The sequence below is a fragment of the Anopheles coluzzii genome, chromosome 3, assembly GCF_943734685.1.
Source record: "Anopheles coluzzii chromosome 3, AcolN3, whole genome shotgun sequence".
Classification (NCBI taxonomy): Eukaryota; Metazoa; Arthropoda; class Insecta; order Diptera; family Culicidae; genus Anopheles; species Anopheles coluzzii.
In genome coordinates this window covers 44,017,926-44,036,659 of record NC_064671.1, presented here as the reverse complement: position 1 = coordinate 44,036,659, position 18,734 = coordinate 44,017,926, and the positions used below count along the sequence as shown (strand labels likewise).

Here is an 18,734-nt window from a genome sequence, read left to right as displayed (position 1 = left end):
TATACATTTGAAGAAAAGTTTGGTATCCACTGTATTTTGTTGTTGTGTACTAGGCCCTTTCACTGCTGTGTACGATGACGTTCGAATGGCGTTGAGTCTGGGGTTACGGAACGGAGACACTATGGAACATTTTGTTCGCCAGTATTTGCTCCACTTTGGACAGAGACAGCATGATGAAAACCGGCGAGAAAAGAAGAGCGATAACAGCCAACAAAAAGCAACAATATCACTACCAAAAGCGTACTGTTTGACGTAGCCATCCCCGGGAGATAGGATGCTATTCCCGTCAGCCAACGAAAGAGTGAGCGAAAACGCCTCGTATCGGGCGGAAAAACATACACCATCGCAGTATCTCGCCAGAGGGCATTGCGAAGGGGCAGGGAACGCTTATCACCTCCCCTCGGTGATGCCTTTGTTTTCCACGCTTTTCCACCGCACTTCGTGTACATAGAGGCGCACCAATAAGGGAGGAGTTAGAGCTTAGGGCTTACAAGCGGCAAAGGTAACAAATGTGGACTTTCGACATCAAGAGAGGACGAATCATAGATTTCCGATGGCATGAATTTTCGCCCCGATCGTCAGCGATGCTGTCAGCGAGAGCACACACAGGCAGAAGCAGTAGCAGCACAAGCATCGGTGTGACGGGGCCTCGATGTCGAAAGATTGGCAGTTGTGTCAACGGAACTGGCGAAGGCGAACTGGTACGGTGTGTTCGATCAGACTGAGTGATTTTTAGTAGATGAACTGACGGCTGTAGCTGAAGGTGCTGATGGATCCAAACGGAGCTGTGAAACGCAGTAGAGTTAACAAAGATAATTTGATGTTGATGTCATAGGCTTTTTGGAATACAAAAAATTGTACAGTGAAAGTGTTGTTTTTTCGAATCCTGAATAAAGGTAACATAAAAAAAACGTGTATCTAACACAGAAACGTCGTTGAATACGTTTGCAAAGATTCACTTGGTTTGCTATATGCTGGAAAGGCATGTATGAGTGCATTCGTCATTGTATCCAAGTTATGTGTGTCAAAAGTTAATCGGATTGCCATTTGATTTCTGTGGAATGCTTTCAGTGTGCGATGTGTTTGTTACGAGAGCATATTTGATCATTTTAAAGGATTTGCTTGATTTTAAGTGAAGTGAAGTGTTTGCAGTTTAAAATGAATTGAATACTTGTGTCCAAAAAAGGAGTTTAATTAAGAAAATACTACAGTGGAGTGAGTAAAGCTAATTTGATCATCTCTATTGTTAAAAAAGGTGAAAATGGAATGGAAATAAGATAACAATCAAAATTATTTGTTCGAATGTGTTTTAATTGTTTTATTAGCTTACTCAAACAATCATTTCGGAATCTTCAAACATTAAAAGTTTTTCGGATGTTAAAAGTACTACATCCGATTAAACAGAGCGTTAGTTCAAGTGAATTTGAATGTTTCGATTTAACAAGAAAAACGGCAATATGGATAGCTCGACGGTTCTGCAGGATAATAAGAGTGGTAAGTAAGAATAGGGGAGATTCTATATAATGAAGTGAGTGTTCAATTAACAAAGAGTAATTACAAGCAAAAAACAATAACAATAATAATAGTTATAATAATAATAATTATTATTATTATTATACTAAGCTCAAACAATTATTTGGAAACTAATTAATAAACTGTTTTTGAAGAATGTTTATGAATGTTCCATGCGACCGCGTTGGGCTCAGACGTCTTGAGGGGACCCAAGAAAAGAAACCCACACTCAACTCACAAGTAAATTTGGTTCACAATCTTTGTGTCGTTTAGAATTTCTCTTAAAACTTCTCATTCGACTCTTGAGAATGGCCTACATTCGTGTAACCGCTTAGGGCCTCAACACATGTTAATCCGCCACTGTTCGTGTTTCAGTATCATTTTATGTTAGTAAGGTGGAAAATGTTAAAATTTATTTGGTTAATTATAAAAAGATTATTGTGAAGATAGTTACATACACTTCATTTCAATCAAACGTTTATGGTAAAGTAAGACCGATAGCGAACCCGGCCTTCTACCTATGTTTAATTTAGTACCGAGGATTGGGTGGTACCAATGATGATCCACAAGCATCACAGCAAGTTCTCGCAAAGGGGAAAGCTCGCGCGCTTCATTTGACTTTGATAGCTACGACAACATCCAACAACATTGAGCTTTTTTCATCCGACGGCATGTTGATACAGTTGCTGGATGTATATTTGGAGACGTTAAAGTTGCTTAGTGAGATGGGAATTTTGAAACATTGTGCCTGTGGCAAGTTTACTCGTTCCATTGAGCGGTTTTGTTGAATCAGCGTTGAAGGCACACTTTAAAACTGGGACCCATAAAAGAGAGCAGTATAACGACTTGAATTCAACAAAATCATAAAGAGATTATGACAAAGAAGATGGGCAGATCGGGGCTGTGAGTGTTTTATCGGCTGTGTTGCCACCGGCTTGCAGGATGTTCATTCTTCTTGGTGACCTTATCCATTTATGAGTTATCATCGACAGACAGTGGAGATGGAGGCTGCGAGGTTTTGTTGTCACAGATGGTAAAACGATGAGTTGCAAATTTGAAACTCATTCGAGGCGAGCGGCCTTATGACGTTAAATGAAGTTTTGAAATCAAAATGGTCTCATCGGATCGAGTGGACTTGGTTGAAAATGAGCCAACGAGACGAAAATGGCTGCCAGTTCCAGGAATTATCTCGATTATCTTGGTTGTGAGCGTTAGGTAATTGATTGTTATTTAACTTTGACCACGTTTTCAAGGGTTAGAAAAATAAGTTTTTGATAATTCAGTTTACATTGGAGAGAAAATTAGATTTTATGGATGTCTGTGACTACCAAAGTGTTTGTGGAATATAAAACTGTCTAAAGAAGAATTAAGTGAAGTTATTATCCATAGCAAAATCAAACTCACATAAAGAGACTCTTCCAGAAATTTTCAGCGTGTGCATGTACCATGCGACAGCTCTACAAAGTAACCATTTCTGTTTGGCAGAGGCCGCTGAGTCAACAGTAGTTAATTTCTTATTCGTAGCGGAAGACGTTACAGTGGGGTAGTGCCATGCATCAGCTTGCGTGAAGCCGCGCAAGGGTATGTGAGGGGGTTGCTGTTTGTCCACCGTCCGATACGCTGTTTGTCGTGCCGAGCAAGATGGTTCTGCCGATGTGGGTTGGATGTGATGCGTCGAGGTCAATGATATCTCAGGTGGAAAAGAGACAGAGCTGTTTGAGCAAACATATCGCGTGAGATGCTAATCAAAGATACATGAGGGATGATGATTGGGTTGCCGGGGTAGAACGATGTTACTCGTGCCAGACAGAGGTGTTGATCGCGATCGTTCTGGAATGGCTTTCTTTGCAGGATTCAGCAAGGGCTCCATCGCCGAGTTCTACGATAAACTTGAGAAGGACGACGGTGGTCGAGGATTCGGCATTGAAGATGGTACTCATGGAGGATTGTCGCGCATCGAGAATGGAATGTCGGGAAAAGGAGGTAAGAATTGAGTGTTGTGCAACCTTGTTGAACAGTGCGCCAATGGTAATTGTGTCTTCATCTTTGCTCGGCTTCACTAGAACATCGAGGATCGCCGATATCATGTTATTCGCCACAGAATCGACTGCTGCCTTGGCCACCACAACACGTGAACGAAAGCACGAGCTCTTCGGCGAGGAAGGCTCAAAATCTTGGTCTAATATGTGTCGTTTGTGGAGATACAAGCTCTGGGAAGCATTATGGCATACTGGCATGCAATGGATGCTCTGGATTCTTCAAACGTAGCGTCCGTAGGAAATTAATCTATCGGTAAGTGAAAATTATTATCTTGTTATATCATTTCAAGTTAAAGTGAAATTCAAGAAAGATATGCTAGGAATATAAATATACTTCAAAAGTATTTTTACTATTTTCATTTTTTACTATAAAACAATACAATTCTATATTCCCGACTACATCACATCAACATTGACACCATAAATCACCAAATGCAAACAAATTTCTTTCGTAATCTCAACACGTGTTGATATTGTTGACATACATAATATTTCAATTTTGGTGGCTTGCAAAGATAACGAACAATCCCGATTCCTTTCGCAAATAGAATAATAGATTTCCAATCAAAACACCACGTTTTCCGATAACTTCCTATTTACACATAAAATACAGCGACATAGCACCCTTAAACTATTGCCTTTTAGGAGGGTCACTTCGAGCAGAATCTGGTCAATATTTATCAATGCTTCGGTGAAAGGAACCCCTGATGGTTTGGTTTCTTTTTTTCTAATGCTTATACTCCCTGTACCTCGTTAGGGAAAGCATATTTCCAAGAGCACCCGAGATAGTACAACTTAATCCCTGTATCATTTTAACGTACAACCCCTGTCGAAATCAATGCGCACCACCAAGTTGGCGTGACCGATGACTGATGGGAGTGGCGGCTATTTTACGCTTTTTCTAAGTATGCACCTCCGTTGTTGTCGGTCGCAGTAGAGGTAGAGTGCCACTCAATAAATTAAATTCTAATTAATCAACCATCCGTCCCTTACTCCCCGGAAACGGACTGTTTGTTCGTTCGATGTAGCAATAGTTGCTAGTTGCTTTCCGGTGGTCGACAGATTAGGCAGTAAGTGATCAGATGTTTCCATTCAATTGTATTCTGGTTGGTGCTTGCGGGCGCGTGGTATAGTTCGTGCCCTTGCCTCTCATGTGAATTGACAATGACTAGCAGGAGAGATACTATTCTTCTCTATCTGGGTGCAACACATCACCATTTGGTATAGGATCTGCGGAAGGATTCAATGCTGATCCTTCCTATGGCTGTTTACCTTATGTCAGGTTGTGTTCCGCTCTATTCTGCGTTCGCACTATTTGAAGCGTGAATACCAGCCCTAGTATAGGAGTAATGCTCAGGGGTTATAGCGGGTGTTATAAGATTACCCCAACACTAAATGGTGTAATGATTAATTGATATTTTATGGTTTCACAACGCTGATAATCCATGCAGACTCCAGTAAAATGTTGTTCATAGAAACTGTAAACTTTTCGGTTCTTCATAGACCGCGTCGTATTTTTATAACTCTGTTATTTAAAAACTTGTTAAATGATAATTTGGAATTGAATTAAATATTGGAAGCATGAAAATAAAATGCGCTTTGAAAATATGGTTCAAATGTTAGCAGGAAATGTTAGCTCCACAATCGAATATCCCATTTTTATCAAGTCTTTAGTAATTATGTTCAATACCTTGGTATGTGCTTTTCTTTTAAATTAAACATCCTCACCACCTCTAGAAAAATCATACGTTGGATGAGGATACTTTAAGGCAGAATATTACACAATGACCGGTAGATGCCCGTTGTTTCTCAGATACATCTTAAGATACAAACTTAATTGTCGTGTTGCACCTGCGTCATCTCGATGCAAAGCTTTGTCACGGGAAATACATTTCCTATATCTATTCCAACCAGCCACAATAAACTATGGGAAGAATCGAGTAGACAGAATGAACATACAGCTTGAAGCAGAAATTTTTATGTTTCTGTGAGTAGTTATGAATATTATCACAAACACACTTCACCAGCTGTTGCTTGATGTCGTGTTATCTTGCTATGCTCAGTGATGCAGTGTGTAATACGTGTTAAGAGTAACCAGTTGTAAGGAACATTTGCAAGATTTGGAATGCAACGGAATACCACAATTGAACGAATAAGGGTCCGCATCGAAAACGCGAGAGGAGAAATATAGAAATATATCATGCGGAATCGGTGTGGAAAAGGTAATACCGAAAGGGGAAAGCTCTTTGAAAGGAGTAGTGATAATCGTTATGATTAGCGCTTATTTATAATAGAAATACAATTTCGATGAAAATATTAAGCTTTTCAAACCACTGAAGCAAATTTCCGTCAACGTAGTTCTGATCAAGATTTTTTTTATTACTTTCTATCGAACTATATGTAAGTATCTATATCTAGCCGGATCTATTATCGGTTTTTTTTGCAAAACGTTTGAAATTTAAATGCATATCATTGATGCAAGAACGATTATACAACATATTCGACGCGGGTACTGTACAGTAGCATACCTTAAAACGTGCAGATTATATGTTGCTTCATGTTTTGTTTCCTTGTTCTCGCATTTGCCATCCCCGGCAGCCGAATACCCTATTATACCTCATGGCTTTTCTGCAGCAAATCTGCTTCATTCCAACACATCGATAACACATTCCAACCATACTAATCCAGACGAAAAGGGCAATGGTATTTATCCACAGCTTTCTATTTTCTAAGTTTTGATTTTATCTCAATGTCAGAAGTATTTCGATGTATTTAATGGAATGAAAATTGTGTTTGCTACTTTGACACTATGAACCTGTCGAGCAGTGAATCATTTTTTTCGTTGTATCGTTTGCGGGAAAAAGGTTCATTTGAGTGTACTTTTTAGCGTTGGCAATTCCGATCTAAATTAAATTTGGAAAGAGATCATATCTGTATTTACTCGGCGTTTTAGATTTTGGTTAATCAGCTAAAATTATTTTCGAAACAGACAATGTATTAAGCTTGCTTGTGCGTGACCACCGTAATGCAAAGTCTTGCTTGGACAGAACACTTGGACAGAACACTTGGGGAACATCGGTTCGCATGAAAAGAAAAGATCAGCAAATTTACCGGAAGATTGTTTCATCGATATCACTATCTTTAGAAGGCACCTTTTGTATATTGTATGTAAATATGCTGAACATAAATCTTTCCACTGTTGTTTACGTTGTTGGTGCAATTTTGCTGTAGTGAAAGAGTTATTTTAGCTGACCCGATGTCAATGAGATAGTGAATGGTAAATTTGTTTCAAACGATATAAAGTGCATTTGTGATGCATTATTGAAAGTGATTGTGAATTCCAATGAACTTAAGTGTTTCCTCATTTTTGTTGCTCCAGATGCCAGGCCGGGACAGGAAGTTGTACAGTGGACAAAGCGCACAGGAATCAGTGTCAGGCGTGTCGATTGAAAAAATGCCTTACGATGGGAATGAACAAGGATGGTAAGTAGAGCTGTTGAGTTGCTAATAATAGTACTAATAATAATACTAAAGTGTCTGTTCAAAAGTATCAGGGCCAAAACTCGGCTATGATGATTTTAGTCATTCAGTTAAAAATCATCCTAAAAGTATGAATATTATTTTCTAGCCTCCCTCGGAAAGTTTGTCAGCTCCAATTTAAAAGATCATTTTAACACACAAAACGTTAGATTTGTGAATCATTAATTCCAATGATGTAGATTTTGAACAATATGCTAACAAATCTAGCATAAAGCTTCAACTTGGTTTTGTGAAAAACTAATGTTAATAACATATCAATCTAACAATTGTTTTGTTATTTTTTAATATTTTTTTACAAATTTTTTATTTAAAAAATACTGTGCTTTAGAATATAATGTATGGCAATTTGGTCTTATTTGATAAACATTTCAGTAGCATTATCGAATCACAGGTTATATGACGGTTTGAAACAACCTGTTATGCTGTAATAAAAGCAACTCGGTTAACCCCGTACCCGATATATTATACCACTATGAAAAAATGAGAATCAAGATGAGGAAAGATCTTTAAAATATGTCATCTTTAGACTCATTCCTATATGTTAATTTCAAGCGTAAATTTCTTAACGTTTGTACTCGCAGTAGGATGATTAAAATTTTACTAGACACGTACACCGTTTTCGTCCTTGTAAAGCTGCTAAACAAACAAGCAAGATGCCCTTAAGCGATTATCAGTTTGATCACTAATAATTCCAGCAAAATGGAGTGAGATTCGTAGTTGATTTAGCCACCGGCACGAAATGAGGCACGAAACCGTCACGTATTCCTCACGCATTGCCAGTTGCTTTTTGAAATACATGACAAAATGAAGAACACAATTTGCCAATACCATTGACTGATCCTTTGAACTACCTTTAAAAACAGCTTACAAATTGCTTTCAGATGCTTTCAAATAAAATATAATATATAAATTATGTGTATCCCCAATCGGGGTCTTTTTATAGTAATTGTAGTTGTTTGTATAGTGTATACACGCTGTAGCTGACAATAATTTTACTTTGTACCTTTCATTCAATGAGATCTTACTTTCAATTTTACGGCCAACACCTTAACAAGCACCACTTACATCCGTTGTTGGTCAAGGTCGGTTGTGTCACAGGTTCTATTTGTTGATACGCGTTCGTTGCGGTTTTCAAGGGTAAACACGTGAACAATGCTCTAATTATTTTTGTGTAACAAATTGGTTTGTCTTTCGGGCGCAAACAGAGGAGGAATCCGACAGAGGGTTGAACTAACGAAACAACGACGTTCATAATTTCGATGTACGTGCGCGAGGTGTCAAAAGATCGGTGACGAGTTGTTGGAACAAGAAAATGCATTGGAGAGCGGTCGTTTGCATAAAACGGTCGGGTTAACCTTATCTTTTGTTAATGGTTGCCGAAACCACAGTGTGAGACATTTACAGAAACAGTATCCTGCTGTTCTGCAACATCTTTGGCACGTGCCGATCCCTCGCCGTATGTTTGGAAGGTGTGAATATGGCAACATCGTTGTAATAGTCCTCAAAGTAACTACAGGGGTCCTTTGGTCATGAAAAGTTAAAACAGTTAACGAATGAAACAAAACTGAAGTGATGTCGATATGAATGCTCTCGCATATATACACAATTTTCCGGCACACGCGCTAACGATAAGGGGTCCTCTGGCGAAATTAATTATGCAGAAAAATGGTTCAATCCCGCCTACATCTCCTTTAGGCGATTGAATAACGTGTGCTTAATTTTCAAGGGTCACCAAAAATGCCGCGTTCAACCTCGCAACGTAATAATTCCCACACTTTGTGGTTCTTCGACACGTACGTAATAAGGTAGTTTTTTGTGAATCGTTCTAGCTGTGCAAAATGAACGTCAACCACGAAATACAGCAACAATCCGACCAGAAGCACTACGGGATATGGAACAAGGACGTGCCTTGAGGGAAGCAGCCGTTGCCGTCGGAGTGTTTGGGTGAGTGTTTGTTATCTTAATTCACGCCATCCAGTCCTTTTACTAATAAATAACAAAATATAAATAAAATATAAAATACATTTTTACGATGAAAAATAATTAACAAGTGTTTCAAAGCGCATATAGACAGATAAACAATGTAAAGCTGAATACATAATTCCAAATATTGCATATCCTTGAGCACTAACCACCAAGGTGGCTAACATATGCAATAGCACAAGTACGGATTCAGAAACAAACAAAGCATAACGTAATGACAATAAACGCCCTTCAACATTAAACTAGTCAGACATTTATGTAATAACTGCTTACATAGTGAGACGAAATATGTTGAATCAGTATTTTTCCATTTTACCCCACTCCAGACCTCCAGTTTCACTGGCACTGCTCTCACCTTCCCGCTATGGCCCAAGTATCCTGCCAACGCCTGCCTTACCGACCAGTCAATTTCTGCACCATCACAGCCAGGTGTCCTCGCTGGTAAACAGTCTACCGCATCATCATCCTCACCATCCACACCATGCCGCTATGCACGGGCTAGCGAACGGACTGTCGATGAATCTGAACGGCGTGGGGATGCCGGGCCATAACGGCACGCCCGGTTTGAGTCATTCGGGTGGAAATGGTTCCGATCGAGACCGGGACACCGTTGTGCTGATGAACAGTGGCAGTGGCGACAGCAACAATAACAAAAACGCTTCATCCAGTTCAACGGAAAATCTCAACACGACATCCTCCTCTAATCATTCGATGGCGGGCGATCAGTCTCCGAGTGGGGCTGGGTCGCCGGCCCATGGGACACCGGTAAACGGACTCGGCACTGGGGGTAGCTGTGTGACGGTAGCCACTAGTATGGCGACTGAAAAGCATCCTCAGCATAGCTCATCTTCGTGCGGTTCGGCCAGTCCTATTCTGGAGCAGGACAACATGAACGATAACGACGGTAAGTGGTGGACGAGGTGTGGCAAATGGGAATGTTTGCAATAACTGTCAGTTAAGCAGTGCTACACATGCAGAGTGGATCGCTCAATTTGGATAATGAAAATTTTATCACTTTCACACCACTGTCGACCATTGCGCAATGAACATCCTGCGTTGGGCGTAATCGTACAAGAAAGTCATAAAATGATATAATCATAATTTAATCAATTGCTTCAATGGAAAGGGTCAAACAACGTCCTGAGTTCAACTTTTGGAGAAAAATTAATTTGGCTAATGAAGTGGTACCTTGCAACCCATCGGTAGCCCATCGGAAACTGCGAGTTATGAAATAACCATCCCCGAGGGTATAAAATAACTATTTGTCACTTCCTGAGGGTGGTCTAATACCGCATAAATAATTGTTCCTCACAAAGCTTCACCACTATCGGGTTTGGGTAACACATGGAAGGGTAACTACACATTTCTGCATGTGTGATGGTAACCTCACAGAAAAACGCTCCCTTCGATTAAAAGAGTGAACAAAATCTTTAGCATCGGTAGTTAAACAGATGAAATATCCATTCAGAGGGATGAGCAGCGTTGGTAAATCATTATGCTGTTATGCTGAACTGTGCCCATCATGTGATAAAAGGGACGAGGGGAATAGGGAAGTTGTTTTCTGTGATTTTATTCCATATGATTTAACAGTTATGCTCGATTCTCAACTAAATGAAAGAATGCTTATGTCAGTTTAGTTTTGCTTCTGAATACAGATTGGATTATTTACATTTAGATAAAAGATTATTGGACATCTTGTTTGATGACTTTGTTCACCGTATTATTAACAATTTTATTTCACGTACGAACGACCCAACCATGTTTGTTCTCAATGTTCTATTAACATGCTGGAATTTACATTTACTCGAACGAATTTAAACCATTCGTTAAATCATGAAAGGCTGCTAAATAATAACCATTCATGTCTAAACACGTTACCGTTTAAATTTACGTTAAGATAATTAGTAATAATCTTTCTATAATTAGTGTCATACCGTGTACTTATACGAAGCAATCAAACAATCAAAATGTTTTCCCTTTTCAACAGTGATTCATTAATCATTTTAAAACGCTGTCGAGTTAAATATCGAAGTCCCAGATGTGCAATTGCAACTCCCGAAAGGCTTATTACGATATGTACCATGGGCCCTTAAGTATGATCCTGTGACGCCACACGACAGGGATTGTAGGAAATTGCATAAAAAAAATCTTGTTTTGAACTGTAAAGCTGGAAGGAGAAAAAGGGATAGGGCAAATGTTTTTTTTTATTCCCGTGGCTGTTCTCTCTAGGGATTTGCAGACCGACGCAACGGTCACGGCTGGCGAAATGACGGGTATGAAACTGGTAAAAAAGTGGAAAAGTGTGTGAGAAACTTCAAGTAATTGATTTTTTTTTGTAACTGAAATTCAAGATAGATCGTAAATCGAATTAGGAAACGCATGGATCGCATAGATGAGAGACAAGGTGACGTTTTATAAAAGTTGTTTTTAAACTGTTTGTTTTCTCTCGCACATTTACAATCAAACAGTGTGAAGAAAAAAATAATAGCTAAATTGATTTCAACTTACAATGATCCAGTGAGGAATATCTGTTGATTAATTGCAATTTGTCAGTTTTGACAAATCGATTTGCAGATTGTGCGATTTGCTAATTGATTTGAATTTATTGTATTTGTTTCAAATCGTTTGATAAGTATTCGAAAATATTTGACCATCCTTAATTTATTTGATTATATTAATGGTCTGATGTTAAAGATAATACAATGTTTTAACTATTTGGGTTTCGTTATTGGGCGTAACGACGTTACCCGTCACGTCATACGGATTAGAACGTTTTTTAGCTTTTCAAAGGCTTTCAAGACTTATCGCGTATCATACAACTGAATATTCAGGTCTTACGCATGGTCTTCCAGGGTCCAAATAGGGTTCGAACCCGTCCGGTCTTTTAGAAACCGACACGTACTTCGAATAAACTCCAGGACCTGCCGGTCAACATCAAGTACAAATATTTAAATAATTACATTGAATCCAATTATAGAATGGAGATCAGTTGGATACGATGTTATACCTCAGGTTTTTTTTATTGAAAATTTACATTACACGTGTCCTCACGATTTCTATTTTTTTCGTACCTAAAGCTCTCCCTACAGGTTGAAGGAAAAAATGTATTCGAATTGACATAATAATCTTTTATTTCCGTCTTTATGGACCAACACGGTGAAAGTAACTTTTGGTTTGATTGAATTTATTTATTTTTTTATTTCATTTGCATATCGTCCCTAAAAGTTCAAAACATTTTAATACAGCCGAATGCATCATACGGCGACAGAAAAAAATAGGATTTATGAAACAGCGATATTTAAAAAAGGGTGACTTCTATTTGACGGTGTCATATGGAAAAGGCGGTACAATGAAAATTTTTATGTATGTAAAACCGGCAGTTACTATTTTTCCTGGACATATGACTGAGACAAGCATTGGGCTTAAAACATGGCTTTATTTAATTGCTGCTTCATATGCTATCATTTTCGATAGATGATTCCATTGACGTAACCAACGATGAAGATACGGACCAACCACAAAATAATAACACCATTCCCAGCCTAATGAATCATCCATTTTATGGACAAGGACCGGTGAGTATAGCAGCTAATAATATTAAGTAGCGTTTAATTACAACGTAAATTTAGAATAGCACATAATCACAAATCAGGTTACTCACAAAATTGGAGGCACAAGTAGATCTAGGCTTAAAAGCAAATAAATTTAGTATATATCTCATTGAAAAACTAAATTCACTAGTTAAAAAGTAAAATATTTTATAATGTTTTGTCTCCCAATTTATTTGATTTTGTTGTAAAAATATTCAAATATCGCCCGAAGTATTAAGGTCGATTTAGACCTTGCGTGAAAGTAAACGTGAAAGTTTTTTTTTGCTGAATCACATTAAATATTTATCGGAATTTAATTAAATTAATTTAATAAATTAATAAATCATGTTAAATGAAATATAGCAGAAAATCCCAAAATTTAACGTTCGATTTCACTCAAGCTGTAACCCGGGCTTTAAATATAACAAAAAGTTGGCTCAAATATTTTATATTTAAAATAGCTTTAGACGAAAGGTAAAAGAACTACCCTACATGCGATTAATTACACTACACTACATAAGAACTACACTACATGCGAATCGTAACTAGTAAATCATAATCCTCATAAAGAAACTAAAATAAATACAAAAAACACAATTTAAATCGGGGTATTCGATACATTTCTGGTTGAATTTACATTACTGACAATTTAAATTATTTCATTCGACAGATGTTCAACTTCCAGGAAACTATTTATGAAACGAGTGCCCGGCTTCTATTTATGGCTGTAAAATGGGCTAAAAACCTACCCAGTTTCGCTAGTCTTACGTTCCGCGATCAGGTGAGATAGAATATAATGTTAGGTAATACAATTGATGCTTAACAAACCAGTTTATTGCAGGTTATCTTGCTTGAAGAGTCCTGGGCTGAACTGTTTCTATTAAACGCCATCCAGTGGTGTATGCCCATTGACACGACGGCCTGTACGTTATTCTCATTGAATGAACATTGCAACAGTGCAAACAATTCTGGCTTCTTTAAACCAGGACAGGTAAATGACAGTGGACAATTGTGAGTTTCATTGAAATATCACATATTAAATGCTTATCGATTTGATTCTATTTAAAGTTGGCACAAGATCTGCGGATCCTCAATGACACTCTGTGTCGATTCAAATCGGTGCTGGTAGATCCGGCCGAATTCGCCTGTATGAAAGCTATTGTGTTATTCCGCTCGGAGGCGCGAGGGCTCAAAGATCCGGTACAAATTGAAAACCTGCAAGACCAAGCACAGGTAAGTTGTGTAGGTTAATGAAGTGAAAGCTCAGAAATTCAAATATTGATTTTACACCTGTTTTAGGTGATGCTAGCGCAGCATTCGCGTACACAGTTTCCAGGGCAAATTGCGCGGTTCGGGCGGCTGCTCTTGATGTTACCTTTGTTAAGAGCAGTGAACTCACACAAAATAGAGTCAATCTACTTCCAGAAAACGATCGGAAACACGCCGATGGAAAAAGTGTTATGTGATATGTACAAAAACTAAACTTTACCCAAACTTTTGCTTTTACGCTATGGGATGGTGCAACAGATCTGTCGTGACTAACATTAGGGAAACAAATACCGGGTGAAAGTGGGAGGAGATTATAGGGATTCGTACAAAGTCAGTTAGGGTTGATGTGCAAGCAAAATGCCTAATTTTTCTACAAAATTCTATAATTTAAAAAGATTTCTCAGTCTCTCGCTATGGGGCGAAAATTGGATAAATTAATGAAATACTGATCATTATGCAGTCTTTGTCATTTTCACATTGGCACGCTGGTTTAAAACATAATTTTATGCGTTTAATTGAAACCACTATCTGCATTTGAACTGCGATTTCACGGAGTGCACGAGGATATATTAATGACACACACTTAATGGTTTTCCATTGGGAGTGTTTACTACCTTAAATAGAACTGATTAGCGATCCGACATCGAGAAAAACTGCAAACAAATAAACAAACCGCTGGTTTCGCGTTTGCATAGTGATTAATGTTCCAGTTCAATTAATTATTTGCCTCAAGCACGTACCGCCATGAGCAAAGTGAGAAATGCATTTCGTGAACAGTTCCTCGGTCCCACACCATTAAAGCAAAAGACCACAGTATAGAATGATAATTACCCCAAACGAGAACCCTGTGCTGTATGTTTGAAGTCCAATCTAAGTGGCGAGGAAAATTAAATTTGACATGAGAAAAGCTAAACAACTGCGGTGCAATTACCCTAAGCATGTGACTGAAGGATCATTATTAGGCTTGGGTTTGTACATTATTGGTTATAAATTATTGAATTGCGTAGAACATCTGTAACAGCTCACATTTGGAGAAAACATGCACTGAAAATTAACTAATATTTGATGTTTTTGGTTTTTGGAATCTATTTCCATGAATGAGATCAGTAAGAGTTTAGTTTTTGCACCAGCTTAGCTTCAATGAATGCAATTTTGTGTATTTTATAGTGAATAAATAAATCGATATTTGGTTAACATAGAAAGAGATGTATTTCATTTATAGTATTTTCTAAACAAAAATGACACCAGCATCATCTAAAGTTATAAAATAGCAGTAACATAAAAATAAAAATCTTCGATAAAATAAAACTTAATTTATTGAACTTAATTATCTCTTATTTATAAATCTTTTCGACCAAATTTTAAGATTTTCACCAACGACAACAATGAACATATCCGTGGTAGCTTGATGCTGATTGCTGATAGTCAATAAAAGTGCGTCATGACATGCTGAACACGACATATGAATTCTTGAGTCCAATGCGATACTCTGACTGACAAGCTTAGCTTAATGCCGGCGCAAGCATAATCATGATTTTTTCTGGCAGTGAACAGTGCTGTCAAATGCCACTGTTTCAGTCATCAACACTCATGAGTCATGACTGAAACGAAGCTCAGATCAGATCACGTACACAACTGAGATGATCAGTGACTATACTGAAACAGTTGGAGAATCAATCACATACTTGGTGACATTTAGTTTAGCATCCAACTTTTGGTCACTCACTTGGTCACGACATTGTTGTCAGCGATAATCACGACATTCTTGGAATATACTTGGCTCTACCCACAAAATGAGCATGCTTTCTCCCTCTATCTGTTTTGATTATCTGTCGGGTCAAACAGAGCGAGAAACATGTAAATTTTGTTTCTTGGAACCACTCGCACGCACCGCATACCTCCCATGACCATCGCGATGATCACCGACTGAATATGTCGCGACCAAGTGACTGACCAAAAGTTGGTTGCACACAATGTCACCAAGCATGTGATGGTCGCACCAACTGTTTGAGGCTCGCCTCTGATCATTACAGTAGAGCTCGTGACGCTGAAATGATTTTGTTTCAGTAGGAATTTGTCATGACTATGTCAGTGACATTTTGCAAAACTGATCACACCAAAAAAAGTCGTGACATAGTGACTGACCAAGCGATGTTCGTAAACATGTTATGAGCATGTATTAGTCACACCAAACGTTCTGAGTATCACCTCTGATTATCACAATTGAGTACATGACGTTGATATGAATTTTGTTTCAGTCAATTTTTTTTAAATTGACAGTGACATTTCTCAGCACTGCTTGTTACGATAAGATCGGAGAATTACAGATGGAAATCGAACCCGTCCAGTATTTTAAAAGCTTATGTGCACTTCCAGGGCCCATCTTTGAAGAACATGGATGTAATACCCTGCCTAGGTATTTTTTCATTACTATTCAAGATTAGAGTTATTAATCATTAGAGTAATTAAATAACCATTCTGGAGACTTCTTTTATATTTACGAAATTTGGATTTTTTTTAAATATAGAGTATGATTTCCACTTTATGCTAAGTGAGACCCTTGAACCTGAAATAGAAATAAAAAAAAATACCGGAAACCCTGAATGAGGCCTAGGGTAAACCTACCTATAGTGGTGCTAGTACCAATAGTGGTGGTATTGCACTAAAATGCGTCTCATACGATAAATTAACAGTAGTTAAGTTATTTACGATAGTGTGAAATGTTCTCTAGCCTTTTACAAAGGATTTAAAAATGAAATGGGGCCATTCCGTTTCTTAGTGACCGAAAAATCCATTATTTTGTGAAAGGTATCAACATTTTTCCAAAATCCTTAGGATTTCCTAACGATACTCATATTTTTGTTAACGTTCTAAATGACCACATAACAACGCAATTATTAGTTTTTTAACATAATTGTTATCAAATGATATTGTTTTATTCAAAATCATTGGCTTTTGACCATATTTACGTATTTTTAAGTGTTTTTTACGATAGTGCCATTATAGGTACACCAAACAGGCATGTTTCTATAGTGGTCCTAATTCAAAAATCAATAAAAACAGGTAATTTTAGATTTTTTTTCGACGACATTTTTGACATGTCGTACTGTTTTCATTAAAATAAGCAACAAAACTGAGTTTTCTGTAAGTAATTTACCAAACGAAGGCCAAAATTCGCTTATTTGGCTGAGTGAAAAATCGACTTCAAATCAAGCAAACTCTTCTGGGTATGAGTTGATGACAGTTGTTATTCAGTACTTTAGTCAATATTTTCATCAACCAAATTCATACATTTTTTACGATCAAATTACTAAAGAAATCATTATTATGGCAGTAATCCTTGCTATTCACACGAAAACAGCTTCAAAACAAAGTTATATTGATATAATACACTGTTTTGAGGCATCCTTGTTTACCACCACTATAGGAACACAAAACGACGACTCTAGGAACCATACCACCATTATAGGTACAACGAAGCAATCACAAAAATATGTATTTTTTCGTAAATTTGATGTTTTTCATGGTAAAAATGGTTGTGATTGCGAAGATAAAACATATTCCAACTGTTATTTTAAGTATTACTTTATTTTAATATTGCAAAGGCCCCTGCGCGCGCCACGCAATTATCTTCAATAAATAAATAAATAAATAAATAAATGTGTTAAAATATTCAGAAATTGTCCTTCCTAACACTTTAAATCCATTAAAACACATCTGTACCACCAAAAACTGCACCACTATTGGTACATGTACCCTATACAGACTTTCAAGACCTATTAGTACCATGCAGCCGGACACGTTAACTTAAGACTGCAAATCATTATGGGACATATTTAAGCAGTTCTGGTGGATTGTGTAATTGCCACGAACGTTAAAATAATAGCAGCAAATTATACTCATCTTTCTTTCTACGGATGGATATAAAAAACATGGATTTCCAAATGGAAGCAATAATGCTCTTAAGGATTGAACTGGAAAAATTATGGAACGGGAGAATGAAACGCGTAGTTTTTAACATAGAAGATGAAATGCCATTAAGGCTTCAGTTTACTGATTGCTGTTAAAAATGGTTGTGTGTTAACTGGTTAATTTGGCCCGGGTGTCTACATGGATGGGAGGCTGCAGCCAGGGACCGAGCATCCTGGAGAATGATTTTGACCGGGCCATGTCACACCGATGCGCTCTATTGTGAATAGGCCAACAAGAGCGAGAGGCAGGCTTATTTTATGAAAATATGTCAATTACTTACGAAGATAAAGAGTTTAGTTTGCACTACTTCTTCTAAATTTTTTCAATCATGTATCTTTGAAATCATGCCAAATTTAAACACCGCAAAACACCGTAGACTCATCTACACCACGTCAAAACTTTACATCTAAACAAAAGATATGTAAAGAAATTGACCACTACTTCACGCAACTTTGGCAGATATTGGTATTTTAATGACACTTTAAAAAAACAAAGCGTTTCTGGAGAAGAATGGCTAATGACAAAACACACTTGACAAAACACGTTTAGGGCAGTTGTTGATGAAATTTGATCATGGTATTTGATCATCATCGATAACATGATGATTGATCATCATCAATATTTGAGAATTCTACTAGCATGCCAAATATACCATGTAAGCTTAATTTTATTACAACTGTAGTTCATTAAAAGAAAGTCACTAATAAGAGGACAAATGAGCAGGTGAAGAGAGTTACTATTATCAGAGATATAAATGACGTAAACATGCTGTTTATAGATCAAGAGAATCATATGAATAAAAGATACTTTTTGATGAAACTATTACCTC

General features: G+C 37.6%; 1 protein-coding gene across 1 annotated transcript; it reads left to right on the top strand.

The window, feature by feature from the left end:
- Positions 1-351: 351 nt before the first annotated feature.
- On the top strand, positions 352-14,828 carry LOC120958390 (photoreceptor-specific nuclear receptor-like). Its single transcript, XM_040381149.2, has 11 exons — positions 352-1,494; positions 3,364-3,495; positions 3,576-3,804; positions 6,931-7,034; positions 8,921-9,035; positions 9,401-9,978; positions 12,549-12,649; positions 13,335-13,445; positions 13,506-13,655; positions 13,733-13,897; positions 13,964-14,828. Exons 1-11 carry the CDS (start codon positions 1,428-1,430, stop codon positions 14,144-14,146), a joined length of 1,935 nt encoding a protein of 644 aa, XP_040237083.2. The 5' UTR covers positions 352-1,427; the 3' UTR covers positions 14,147-14,828.
- Positions 14,829-18,734: the final 3,906 nt, after the last annotated feature.